General features: G+C 52.6%; 4 protein-coding genes across 4 annotated transcripts; all 4 read left to right on the top strand.

The window, feature by feature from the left end:
• Window positions 1-5,916: 5,916 nt before the first annotated feature.
• CH63R_12059 (uncharacterized protein) lies at window positions 5,917-6,432 on the top strand (the record flags this gene model as incomplete). Its single annotated transcript, XM_018307033.1, has 1 exon — window positions 5,917-6,432. The coding sequence occupies one exon, from the start codon at window positions 5,917-5,919 to the stop codon at window positions 6,430-6,432; it is 516 nt and encodes a 171-aa protein (XP_018153874.1).
• A 1,036-nt stretch (window positions 6,433-7,468) lies between these two features.
• On the top strand, window positions 7,469-7,731 carry CH63R_12058 (uncharacterized protein; the record flags this gene model as incomplete). Its single annotated transcript, XM_018307032.1, has 2 exons — window positions 7,469-7,525; window positions 7,609-7,731. The coding sequence occupies 2 exons, from the start codon at window positions 7,469-7,471 to the stop codon at window positions 7,729-7,731; spliced, it is 180 nt and encodes a 59-aa protein (XP_018153873.1).
• Window positions 7,732-8,546: 815 nt separating this feature from the next.
• On the top strand, window positions 8,547-10,181 carry CH63R_12057 (Hydantoinase/carbamoylase family amidase; the record flags this gene model as incomplete). Its single annotated transcript, XM_018307031.1, has 4 exons — window positions 8,547-8,704; window positions 8,781-9,098; window positions 9,207-10,037; window positions 10,112-10,181. The coding sequence occupies 4 exons, from the start codon at window positions 8,547-8,549 to the stop codon at window positions 10,179-10,181; spliced, it is 1,377 nt and encodes a 458-aa protein (XP_018153872.1).
• Window positions 10,182-11,011: 830 nt separating this feature from the next.
• On the top strand, window positions 11,012-12,425 carry CH63R_12056 (Epoxide hydrolase; the record flags this gene model as incomplete). The annotated part of the gene is made up of 3 exons (XM_018307030.1): window positions 11,012-11,336; window positions 11,440-11,637; window positions 11,725-12,425. 3 exons carry the CDS (start codon window positions 11,012-11,014, stop codon window positions 12,423-12,425), a joined length of 1,224 nt encoding a protein of 407 aa, XP_018153871.1.
• Between the last annotated feature and the right edge of the window lie 736 nt (window positions 12,426-13,161).

The following is a 13,161-nucleotide window of genomic DNA, read 5'->3' as shown; positions in this document are numbered from 1 at the left end:
TACCCTCAATCTGAGATTGAAAACGCTCAGGCGACACTCCCTAAGAAAAACACCCAGGTCTTTGTGAATTGGGTCCCAAAGCTGCTCAATGATGACTGCATCTAGCTGTTGGGCAAGCCTCTGCCAACGAACAAATCCCTGTGGTGGAGCTCTGCCACGTCTGGCTCCGCATGCTGCTACGGCAGTAGAGCAGAGCCTAGTCTCTGAATAGAGGAGATCTTCAAATTCGCGACGTGCGTTGAAATTCAAAGTTTCAATGGGATGCCCATCAAGTTTTGACTGATAATTGGGCAATACTGAAGCCAAAAGAACCCGTATAACCACGAGGAAGACGATGGCTGAGCTGCGCACAGCTCTGCAGCATGCCAAGGTCGAGCAACTTGAGAACAATGTCAAAATATGACTATCAGCACGCCGTTCAAGGTACCACGTTACTGAATATTTTCCCAGTTGGAACTAGTAAAGTCCTGTTTCAACAGGACTTCAAATACGGCAGTGTAGATGCGGCCACTGACGAGCACTGAGGCGATCAGGGTCTGGACTGAAAAGCATGCAGTGCTGAAAATCCGGGGCTTTCCCGATCATCTTTGAAATCCAAATCCCCTGTTTCTCTCCCCAATGCTCACGTTGGATTCTTGCAGGGGACTGATTTAGGCGCCTGTAGACCTCATTGTGTGGTCAAGGCAGTGCATGAAGTGTGGTAATACATTGATTAAATTGGTGAGACTCTACTACTCTGGCCCTGAACAATCGGATCAAATCAAAGTCTCGAAAAGAGTCGTAAAGGGCAGGTTCAGAAATTGCGGGTTGGAGATGGCTTGATCTAGCTTCGTGTTGTGCGGAGCGAGGTGGCCCTGCTGGCGGAAGCGACCGCTGGGAACGATCGATGCGGACCTGGGAGACAGACTCATTGTCTTAAGACCAGAGCGGCAGTCCGGCCCGTACTTTTGCTTCACTTGCTTGAGGCCATTCCGACGACATACAAAAGTTCTCTCGAACTCCAATTGGAGTTGAACCACTAGAGATCTCTATCGTGTTATAAATAGCGTTTCGAAACTATCTAGAATACTCCAACCGTGTCTGGAATCTTAGGCAGAGTTTTGTTGTAAGGTTGTTCAGCAATCTGCAGTCAATCGGGTCCTCCACTGGCGAATCAAACTTCAATAGAAGGGCACTCTTCAGCGATAGAAGAGCCATGAATGAGTCGACCATGATTCCCTTTTCTTCTCGTTTCCCGTCTAAAATTCTCCGAGGAAAGAATGTGCTCTTTGTAGGCTCCGGATCTAGGCAAGACTCAATATGGCACGTCTTTGCGGGTAGGGGTCTATCGATATCCCGATAAATGGATAGTAGAGTCAGGTACCAGAATTTGCTATGGCTCTCCTCACGTACTATGAGACTTCGAGATAGTCTGTTCAGAGCATCAAGAGGCTGCTAGTGACTCCACACGCTATCCTTGCAGGTTTCCAGGGTAGCAAGATGCACCACCCTGGCCTCACAAGAGCAATCATTTTCGTTAAGACTTGCAACTGAGTCCGTGTCAGATCGGTCTGTTTCAACTGTGGGAGAGTTGCAGACGTCAAATTTGAACCCTCGATCTTCGATCAGTGGTGGAGAGCCTTTTTGAGCTTGGTAGAAAGGCCATGTGTCTGGTGGAAAGAGACGCTTTTCTTCATCGTCACTTAACTGTCAACTCTATTGTTTCTGAATTGGCAAGAATAAATCTCTTAGTTGTGGTGAACATACCATCTCCAGGAAGACAGGCAGCATTGTTGCCTGCACGCTCACGATACGTCGGAGCACAGTCATCGTGGACCGAGAACAGAGCTTCTGAGGAAATGGATTCCATGTCCGATTCGTCGCTCCAAACTGGGTTTTTTTTTTGCGGAAATCTTGACAAGATATTATTCTCTTGGATAGGACTGCATATGCCATCGGACCCAGTGGACGCCAGTTGGGATTCTCTTATGTGGCTAGAAACGTTCGGGATTTTTTGATAATAACGTCGGGCACCCACTTTTCGCCCACCCCCCCATTTCGCCCACCCATAAATGAGGCTATCCCCATCATAACCACCAAGTTCAATTAACTATTGACTTCGTCTAGATGCCACCACAATACAGCTTTCAGCTTCACTAGGTAAATCAGACTCGCTGGATTCATCCGTGATACCCTCTTTTTCGCCAGCCTCAATTTGAGCCTTCTGGATGTCCTTGATATTGGCGAACTTGGTGTTTGGGTCGATCTGGACTGTCCTTCTTTTCCTTGCTGCATTATTGGTGACTTGGGCCTGCAGGAGCTCAAGATTATGCTGGGCAGTTGCCAGCTTATAGGACTGCTCGCTGAAGCCTTTTTTCACCTTTATGAAAAGGAGGCGTTGAGTACTAGCATCATTATCCAGCTCTGTGAATAGCTTCAACTGGCCAGCCAGATCCTTCATCTTCCTTGGCGTCGACCATGCCACTGCAGACGATACAGAAGCCCATCCTTCAGCTCCCCTGCCTTCCTTGACTTCCTCCTTGCCTCCAGACTGCCCTTTGCAGGTCTGATGAGATGATGCTGATGGTGTTGGTGTTGATGGGAGCAGCAGACGACTCATAAGGGGCTTTGCCATAGAAACAGGCCATAGTCCAGTCCATTTCCACCCACTTTTAATGTTCTGGATCGTCATCCCTGCCAGGGCAGCCTTATAATAACAGCCTAGGAAGTTCCTCTTGCCTACAACAGTAGAGTCATTCCAATGACTAAGGTATCCAAGCTCCTTCCTATAGGCTGCCTTTAATGGGCCAAAGACTGACTGATCAAGTGGCTGGAGGACATGGGAGGTATGTGGTGGTAAGAACAATAGATGGATGTTGTTTATATAGCAGAGCCACATAAAGTCCGTCGTTGTATGGCTCCCATGCCCATCCAAGACCAGCAGTCTAACCTCCTCCTTGCCCTGAGGGACAGTCTGAGGGATGAAGACCTTCTGCAGCCATTCAACTGCAGTGGCATCTGTTGTCCATCCATTCTCTGTTGCTGTAAACTGCCAGCCTTCATAAGGGCCAAGATCCAAAGGAAACCACTGCTGCTGGACTGTTATACCCTTATATATAATGAGGGGATGCAGTCTGTGGCCCAGGGCAGAGATGCATTCAATAATAGATACCCATGCCCTTGATCCAGGCTGTTTCTTGCGAACAGACTTCGTCTCAGACATGCCCAGCACCAGCCCATTAGATCCTTGCCCCTCAAGGATACCAGTCTCATCCATGTTGTATCTGTTGGCTGGTTTAATGCTGATGATCTCTGGCATGGCGAGATGCTTGAACCAGTCCCTGATGACCTCAGTAGATGCCCCATTAACACGTCTAGAATCGATAGGGCGACTTCTCTGGACCTTGACTGAAGGATTCCTATTCAGAAAGGCTGTTATCCAACCTTTCCCTATAGGCTCTGTATCCCCCATAGCATGGAGGATCCTCTCTGCGAATAGCTTCACTTGCAGATGGGTTGGAGCAACACCAAGGGCATGCTGAATGCGAATCCATTCAGCCAACTTAGCCTCCTGACCTATAGAGAGTCTCTGATGGTCAGCAAAGGCAAGTTGCCTTGGTTGGCAGCCCTTGATGCGACTGCGAAGTGTTGAACGTGGCACACCCCATTCGATTGATGCTTTCCGGAGGGACTGCCCATTGGCGACTGCTTCCAAGGCCTGATTGACCTCATACTCGGTATATGCGCTCATAAGGGCAAGAAAAAGGTATGCTGAAAAAATGAAGCCATTCGGATAAAAACTGTAAATGTTGTGATGGTTAGAAAAAGGAGGAGGTTGGAGGTTAGGTGTGCTGATGAGGGATTTATGGGTGGGCGAAATGGGGGGGTGGGCGAAAAGTGGGTGCCCGACGTTACCCAGCGTTCTCTTTGTGGACCCGACGGTTGGGATATAAGTACACTGACGCCCCGTTTGAGAACAATTTGCGCATCTCGGCTTGGTATGTGAGCATGTTGCTTTGCGTCGATAGCACTGGTCGCAAGCTATGAGCGCAGGTATGAGGGGCGTTGCATTGAAGAGTTTGTCAGTGCTATGTGCTCGCTTGGAAGATGTCCCTAACTGTGAATCTTCCGCCTTGCTGCTTGACTGTGCCTCGTACATTTCTATCTAGATCGTGCCGAGGTTTGACGGCTGACTTGATACCCTTTTTTGGCCTTTTGATTGTTGATTGAAACCTGTAAACCGAGGACCGTCTTATTTGAGTAACGCAAGTTACACAAAAAAGATAAGGCGCACTGGGTTATGGGACTGAAACATGTTTTTGATAGAGGATGAACTCCTTCGAAGCTGAAGTCCAATAGTGCTCTGAGCTACCCACGAAAATTTCCGAGTGCTTATGCTAAGCTTTCAAAGAGCTAGTCATGTAGTAACAGTTACCTTCGTCAATATAAAAGTTACTTTTTCAGGCCACCAACCACCTGCGAACCCGCCTGATTTGTTTTGGTAATTAATACGATAGAAGAAGACAAACATGGATCTCAAGATCTGTCGACATCCTAATATCTGAACTAACTGATTGAGAGGCATCAAAAGCTGGCCCTATTACTACTCATTGGGGTAATCGTCATAAAAATAGAGTCATGGAATTAGATAGACTTTGGTAGCTACTATCCAATTCGTATCCAGCGTACTCGGTGTCACTTGAACAAGAAAACAGAATTGACGCACCAGTCTCTTTTCTCGCTCTGCTTTCGTGCCGTAGTACTTTCGGACCACGCGAACAAACTATTGACACGACAACGAGATTCTTGTGTGGAGCATCGAATGACGAGGCTTACTCTGAAACGGAGACTGAGTCAAGTCAAAAAAGTCTTCGTACGGCAGCTAGCGATGCTCTGGTGGTGAGCCAACTCGAGTCTGCTTGCATTATCGCAGCTTGTTCTGTTGGAAAGAGTCGGACACGTGAGCAGAGGATTTTATGGGAGGCTTCCTCGACGCTTTTACATCTCCCACATGCTTTGTCCTCAAGCGCAGAGACAGCTGGCTATGACAGCACTTTGCCAGAATATTGGAGTGCTGGAGTGCTATGCTCGAGGGATATGTGATAAATTCAAGAGCTGGTCCAGCCGTAGTGAAAATGGACTGGTGGCGGAAGTTTCATAGAGTTTCTCAACGATATAGGTGGACCAGAAGAGCTGATGGTAACTTGATGATCGCTTCAGACGCACTGGATTCTGATCCTGGTTCACTATCCTTAAATCTTTTATGAAAAAATGCAATCCAGCCTTATAAGAAGACTTGATTCATCCCTGCAGCTGAGATGCTCACTCTACCCTTATGCGCTACAGAGCATAATGAAACTGTCGAAGCCATTCTCAAACTACAACACTACATCACCACATCCTCTTGGCTCTGACTCAAAGCACGATACCTGCGTAACCGTCGTGGTAAAAACTCCGAGCATTAGGTTCTCGGGCATTGTATTGAAACTTAGGCCCCCCTTCCCGACATGATCCCAAGGCTTATTTTTGCTTGCGCATGCATCTAGCTTGATGATGGCGTTTATGGCCGGATCACACTCTTTGTTAACTACTTAACAAACTGCAGGCAAGGAATGAAAATTGCATGTGTTACCGACATTCCTTCCGTTCTTTCTATATGTTGCTGGTTCTCCGATACCATTAACTTCACTGCTTCACCAGTCAAGGCCTTCCAGAAAACCTCGCAACCTTGCTCCAGTTGGCACGGTCTAAGGATATTGCCGAACCCCGCGCCTCATGGCATCGATCCACGGAAGCAAGCCATTCTTACGGCATCCAGACAACACAGCGGATGCAGGCATCAGATCCTCCTGCAAGCGACATGGCTCGCCTATCCGAGCATCTTTCTTCTCTCACATGCTACTATTTCTTGCCACGTCGTTGGGCTGGCTCTTAGCCATGCTTATCACTTCAACACCCGCACTTCCACCAACGGAACGAACGACATCTTTAGCCAAGTCTCCAAGATTAAATGTGACAAGCACCAGACGGCAGCTCACCTGTGGCAACTCGACCGAGGAGGCCGTCGCATTGGGCTGCAAGTTTGATGCCTCGCTTGGCGGCTGGTTGGCAGCTCCTTGCTACGATCAAGCTTGGGTCGACGATTATCTCTCTGACGGCAGCGGAACTGCATATGCAGACAAGAACCTAACGCAGGTCATGACCCATTCAGAAGTTCTGGAAAGAGGGTTATATTGGTCCTCGTTCCGAGATCACATCAACCACTGTGTGGCTGGTTGGAGGCGACAGTCGCAAGCCTTCTTCGAGGATCGCCCAGCGCTTGACAGCTCGATTATCAGTGTCACGCATGCCTCGCATTGCGCGCAACTCCTTATGGATACTGCCTTGGGTATACAGCGCAGGGGTCCTACTGAGAATGTGATCGGATATTTCGAATGCTGGGTTCGTGATTGAAGAGGGCTGTTTTCTAAGCAGTTGGATGTTGGTCTTATCTTTTGAAAGTCTTGTTTGTGTAGCAATATTTTTGTCAGACTTTGGTTTCCATGAGGCACTCTGTGAGAACGGCATGACTTCTAGTTTCAACTACGACCCTGGTTAGGGTTTCCAACGAGTCACAATGTTCCGGCGAATTCTACTTGGCTGGTGAGGTTTGAACCGTTACCTTGTAACATCAAGAAGATAATCTTGGGGGATGACAATCGGCTCTGTAATTCTGTCTTTGTCCTCGCTCCGTACTGGGGTAGTAAATTCTTGAGCTCGCCGATGTCCAACCCCCTCCAGCGTGTCAGTGTTTTCTATCAAGTGTTTGGTCTCAGTGTTTTACACAGCATCCCAGCGTGCGGTATATTGGGTGAGGATACCTTTGTAAGCCACAAAATCGCAGCACAGCAATTGTGGACCCATTTTTGCGACATTCATCGCAGGCAGTGAGGTGAGACGATGGCAGTAAGTGAAGCGGAGAGGAAGCTGTTTGGGCCGGCATGAATCGAGGTCGTCTTTGGTGACAGATAGAACGACCATTCCGCGATCTGAGTACAAAGTAAAGAAGCCGCAGACACATTTTGCGAAGAAAAGGCTGTGTGATGAGACATGAATGAGGCAACTGAGTCATGAGATAGGAAAATACCGATCGAAATATCCGGGGGTGAAGTTTGGAGCGGAAACAACCGCATTGGAGGCCTAGGAAAGCTACTTATTTACTATCTGAGCTCTGACGCACTCATATCAAATCCAGTAGGACCCGTCGGAGATTCTCGTGGAACTCGTTCTCCCAATGCCAGGTCCAAGACCGAAGGCATGAGTTGGAATAGTGACATTGACCGACGTTTTTTCAACCCCCTCTCAGCCTACGATAAAAGGCCAACACTTGTACAAAGAACAGATACTGCGTTAGACAACCTGCGACAACCAGATTCTAAGAGAACTATTTTATAAGCTTCTTGACCTAAATATTTTACTGAGTTCAACCCAGCCCAGTGGCACTGTCAAGATGAAGGTCTCTTACAGCATCATTACCACTCTCGTCGGGTATACCCTTGTTTACGGGGTGAGGAGCTCCCATATCCCTGACAGGTGATAGGTTGAAGCTGACGTATGCATTCCTAACTTTCCATTGTCAACGTTCGGCAGGCTGATGGGATCAACTACGAATCCATCAGTCCTGCTACTGATGAGCAGGACAACAAAGCCTGGGCAGAATACATCTATCTCATGACCAGGTTGCGAGGAGCGCGGGAGATAGAGTCGAATTAGCAGCCACAGTGGTCTAAAAGGCGGTTCGGCGAGCGAGGCCTGCACTTTTCTACTCAGATTAGGGGGTCAGAAATCTAGGAAGGACGGCTTAGATTCAGTCTTTACTCAATAGTAATAGTACCAACAAGTGCGGTGGTAGACTTGCTCCGTATTTTCGGCCCACCAGGGCCCCCCGGTTCCCCCGTACTTCCGACGTGTGTAATCCGGCTGAGTGGCCGGTCATCCATAGTCTCGGTCGCCCAGTGGGACGTACGATATTCCAGCCCCCGACGGTTTACGCCGGCGCTACTCGTCAAGTGTCTCGACCCGGCAATTTAATCAAGTCCTTGGCGAAGGTAATAGCCAGAAGTTCAAGGTCAACGGGGGATCAAAAAGACCGTGTCAGAAGAAAGGTGTCCGCTGCAGCAGCCATAGCAAGGACCTTGTAAGTACGCCCTAAATCTACATCTTGTGGAGCCTCTGCTTCTTGGGTTGTCACGGGTGTCGATGCATCTGTTTTTACGTGTTGATCTCCTCCTCACAGGGATTTCTGTGCGTTTGATCCAGAAGGTTCCCTCGTAGCCCTGCAGGTGGGCATAGATGAGAGCAAGTTCTCGATCGATCCATCACTTGGACGGCGGCGGGCGAGTGTTTTGTTGTTAGCCCGAAGTCGTGCCGATCCATCTCTTCATTTAACCCATGCATGATGCACTTCACCTTGACCAAACACCTTGTCTGTTGCGCTATTCCTCAGCGTTTGTTCCAAGCATCGATCACCACCCAAACTCCCGTCTTGTGTTTGTTCTCTCTGCCATCTGCTCTCTGTTTTCAGCGACATGTTCCCTCGCACGAGGTCCCTGACGTCCGGCCCCCGCCTGGCGAGGTCACTCTCGACCGCGCGGGGTTCCTTATCGGGGCTCAAGATCAACGCGGCTCGGCTCCAGGAGACGATTCATGATACGTGCCAGTGGGGTGCAGCCCATCGCTACGGCAAGTAGGTGCTCATTTCTTTAAACCAGATCCTTTTGGCCGAGAAAAGTAACACACGCCATTTCTTGTGGTTTAATTAGCGGACCGACGGAAACGGGCATGGCCCGCCTCGCGCTGTCCGACGACGACGCCCGCGTGAGACGCTGGCTGGCCGAGGAGGTGGCGGGTCTCGGCTGCGAGCTCTCGGTTGACGAGATGGGCAACATGTTTGCGAAGAAGAAGGGCGCCCTGGGGTCGCCGGCGCCGATGACGGCCATGGGCAGCCACCTCGACACGCAGCCCCGCGGCGGGCGGTACGACGGCATCCTGGGCGTGCTCGCCGCCGTCGAGGCGATGCGGACGATGAAGGACAGCGGCTTCGAGACGCAGTTGGACGTCGGCATCGTCAACTGGACCAAGTGAGTTGAGCAATGCGCGGCGACGCTGACGGATGTGGTTGCGTGCGTCGATGAGAGTGAACCTGGGAACTGCTGACTGACCGTCTGACTGGTTACGGCCCGCCGCAGCGAGGAGGGCGCCCGCTTCCCCAAGTCGATGATGTCGTCCGGCGTCTGGGCGGGCGAGATCTCGCGCGAAAAGGCCTGGGGCCTGGCCGACATCTTCGACCCCTCCGTCACGGTGAAGGCGGAACTGGAGAGGCACGGCTACGTCGGGCCCCTGGCCTGCTCGAGCGACGAAGGCGCGGGCGGCTACCCCCTGGGCGCGCATTTCGAGTTGCACATCGAGCAGGGCCCCCTCCTGGAGGAGAGCGGCAAGAGACTCGGCGTCGTGCAGGGCGCGCAGGCGTACCGGTGGTACACCGTCACCGTTACGGGCCGCGACGCGCACACGGGCACGACGCCGCTGAAGTCGCGCAGGGACCCGGTGCTCGCGGCCTCCAAGATGATCGCGGTGTCGAACGGCATCGCCAAGGGGCTCGGCGCGCTGGCGTCGACGGGGGTCATCAAGATCCCGGCCAGCTCGTCGACCAACACCATCGTCTCCGAGGTCGTCTTCACCCTCGACATCCGACACCCCGAGGACGCGGTCGTCGACGAGGTCCAGCAGCGGTGCCTCGAGGCCTTTGGGAGGATCGCCGGGGAGGACGGCCGCGGCGTCGAGATGCGGTGCACGCTCGACACCGACTCGCCCGCGGTCAGGTTTGACGGGGAGTGCATCCGGGCCGTGGAGGACGCGGCCAACGGCCTCGTCGGACCGGACGGGTGGCTGCCGCTGACGAGCGGCGCCGGGCATGACAGCGTCTACACGAGCAAGCGGTGTCCGACCACGATGATCTTCGTGCCCTGCAAGGACGGCGTGAGCCACCACCCGGAGGAGTACTGCAGCCCGGAGGACTGGTGAGTTCACATGCAACGCAGTTAGCGGGCGCACGAGTGTTCTTGAGGTGCATGCATGATCTGACGATTGATAGCGCCACTGGTACCCAAGCCCTGCTCGAAGCTGTCATCGGGTACGACCGACTGAGAGCAAGCCGGAGCTGAGATGAGTGAGACTCGACGAAATCATGAATGATACGATTCGTTGGAGGCCCGTTTTCGATGTGTATGTCTTGAGATATCCCTCGAATGTCGTCTTACAGGTCATACGGTGTCGGTGTCATTCCAGTGAGCTGCTGTGAACTTGGCCACAGTGAATGAGTGTCCCTAAGTGCACCCTGCTTCTGTCTATTTTCCCTGGCCTTCTTTTTTCCCTGTTCAAAAAAATAAAACAAAATACTAAATTATTATCTTGATCAATCATTTGATTTCTCAGCACGCCCTTCGTGTTCATGCCCAAACCGCGCCCTGCTGCGCGTTGATCTCACAGCGTTTCTGGCAGGCCGATCCCTCATGATGTCAGACACCCAGAGGAGCCCCTCCCACCCCTTCCAGTGTCGATAGGTGAGCTACAACAGCGCTGAAGGGCCATCCCGGGCCAGACCTCGGGGGTACCCCGCGTCTCCCCTCTGCCACCTCTGCCGGGGAGGGGGCGTAAGCACACTCCAACAGCGTATCATTAGGGTGAATTAGTAAGAATGTGGCTTGTACCTTGTGCTGTGACGCCATACGCACGTCCAGGTGTCGTCCAAATAAGGGCGCGTTCGTATGAGCATGAGCATAAAACATGGCGAGTCCTGCTCCAGATGCTGAAGTAGTGATTTACATGTCGAAGAACGGATCATCACGCCCGGCGGGAACACACTCAAGCCACATATCGATTCCCCCATTGAATTGACAAAGGACTATTCAGCTCTCTCACACACGTCAGCGGCGCAAACACAAAGCTGAACAACACCCCCCACCCCCCCTCCTTTCTCACAATCACAATCACAATGGCATCCCCAATCAAGCCCTTCAAGATCGAGGTTCCCGACTCCAAGATCCAGGAGCTGCACGCCAAGCTCGACATCGCCACGTTCCCGCCACAGTTCGCCCTCACCGAGAGCTGGGACTACGGCACCCCCGTCTCCGAGGTCAAGAGGCTCGCCGAGCGCTGGCGCAACGGCTTCGACTGGCGCGCCGCCGAGGCCCGGCTGAACGAGCTGCCCCAGTTCACGACGACCGTCGCCGTTGACGGCTTCGGCGACCTCGACATCCACTTCCTGCACCAGAAGAGCAAGCACCCCGGGGCCGTCCCCTTGATCTTCGTCCATGGCTGTGAGTAGACATGTCCATGTCCATGTCCATGTCTCGTGTGCCCGGGACACCAGGGGAACCATATCAACGAGCTGACTTTTTTCCTCCTTGCCCCCAAATCCAGGGCCTGGCAGCTTTCTGGAGGTCCTCAAGATCTTGCCCCTGTTGACGACAGAGAAGAACGGGCTCTCGTTTGATGTTGTCGCGCCTTCGCTTCCCAACTTTGGCTTCTCGGATGGTCCGGTGAAGCCAGGTTTCCGCATGCCACAGTACGCTGAGGTCATGCACAAGATCATGTTGAAGCTCGGCTATAACCAATACGGTCAGTACATCTCCTGCTCTCCCACATCCAAAGAAGAAGAAAAAGCATGCTATGCTGTTTCTTGACGTAGAACTGACAACTACCCAGTGACACAAGGAGGTGACTGGGGCTTCGGCATCACCCGGTTCATGGGTCTCCAGTACCCCGACCACGTCCTGGCCTCGCACATCAACATGGTCTCGGCCTTCCCGCCGTCCCCGCTCAAGAACCCGTGGCAGTACATCAAGAGCCTGTTCCCGTACACGGAGAAGGAGAGGAAGGGCATCGAGCGCAGCCAGTGGTTCGCCAAGGAGGGCTACGGCTACAACATCGAGCAGAGCACCAGGCCCTCGACGCTGGGCCTCGCGTGGGCCGACTCCCCCGTCGCGCTGCTCTCGTGGATCCTGGAGAAGCTGCACGACTGGACCGACGGCTACCCGTGGACCGACGACGAGACCCTCACGTGGATCTCCGTCTACCAGTTCTCCCGGGCCGGGCCCGAGGCCAGCGCGCGCATCTACTACGAGGTGGCGCACCCGAAGCGGCCGACGGAGCACATCACCTGGGTGCCGCGCGTCAAGCTGGGCCTGTCCATCTTCCCCATGGATCTATCCGTACCGCCGCTGAGCCACGCCAAGACGCTAGGCCCCGTCGTCTTCGCCGTCACGCACGGCGACGGGGGCCACTTTGCCGCGCACGAGAGGCCGGAAGTCCTCGTCAAGGATCTGAGGGACATGTTCAGCAAGGGCGGCGGCGCGCACGACGTGGCCGTGAAGCTGTCGAAGCAGAGCATCTCGGCCAAGCTGTGAAACGGGGGTGGGTTTCCAGATGGCCAGTAGTGAACAGAATCACAACAAAGTTCCATATGTAACTACACATATACAAAAGATGACAAGATGCATGGCTGGCAGCTGCACATGGTGACAGGGGAGCCAACGGGGGGAGGGGGGGTGACATTGAGACAATTCGAGGTTTCAACTCCATCTACAAATTGTAATTGATACAAATGCCACAGGCAGTTTATGTTGATTCAGTGCGCCACACCTTTCTTCATCACTACCTTACGTCAAAAGCAACTTGGCTTCAAGCAGCGATGGCGCGCGGCGCTAGCTATGTCTCGGTTTGAGACCCGGGAAGGGGATAGAATTCGGTATTATTAGCCCAACCCCTACTAGCAAAAGAGGCGTCCAAGCTAAGATCATCACCGATCGATGGTCACTCGTTTTTTCAACAGTTCCATTCAGAAAAACAAAACAGACGGCGGCATATGCTGATGAAGTCACGGAACCGAAAAGGGAGGGGAAAGGGTGTTGGACGGCACCGGAACCTCCACATTCCCCCGACGTCTGCGGCTTGCTCCTAGGGTATGCCGTGTGGTAACCATGAGAAAAGGAGGTCTCACCATCGGTCCATCGCTCGCGCGCGCGCGGGGGGAGAAACCGCTGACGCAGGACGCCGTCTGTCCCGTATCACCGGCGGGTCATCGCAGCCGCATCGAGTTAAAAAAGAAAGCCACACGGCCGATGAGCGATACCGTATCAGAGC

Source organism: Colletotrichum higginsianum, chromosome 8 (assembly GCF_001672515.1).
Source record: "Colletotrichum higginsianum IMI 349063 chromosome 8, whole genome shotgun sequence".
In the NCBI taxonomy this organism is placed as follows: domain Eukaryota; kingdom Fungi; phylum Ascomycota; class Sordariomycetes; order Glomerellales; family Glomerellaceae; genus Colletotrichum; species Colletotrichum higginsianum.
This window is presented reverse-complemented; position numbering and strand designations above follow the sequence as displayed.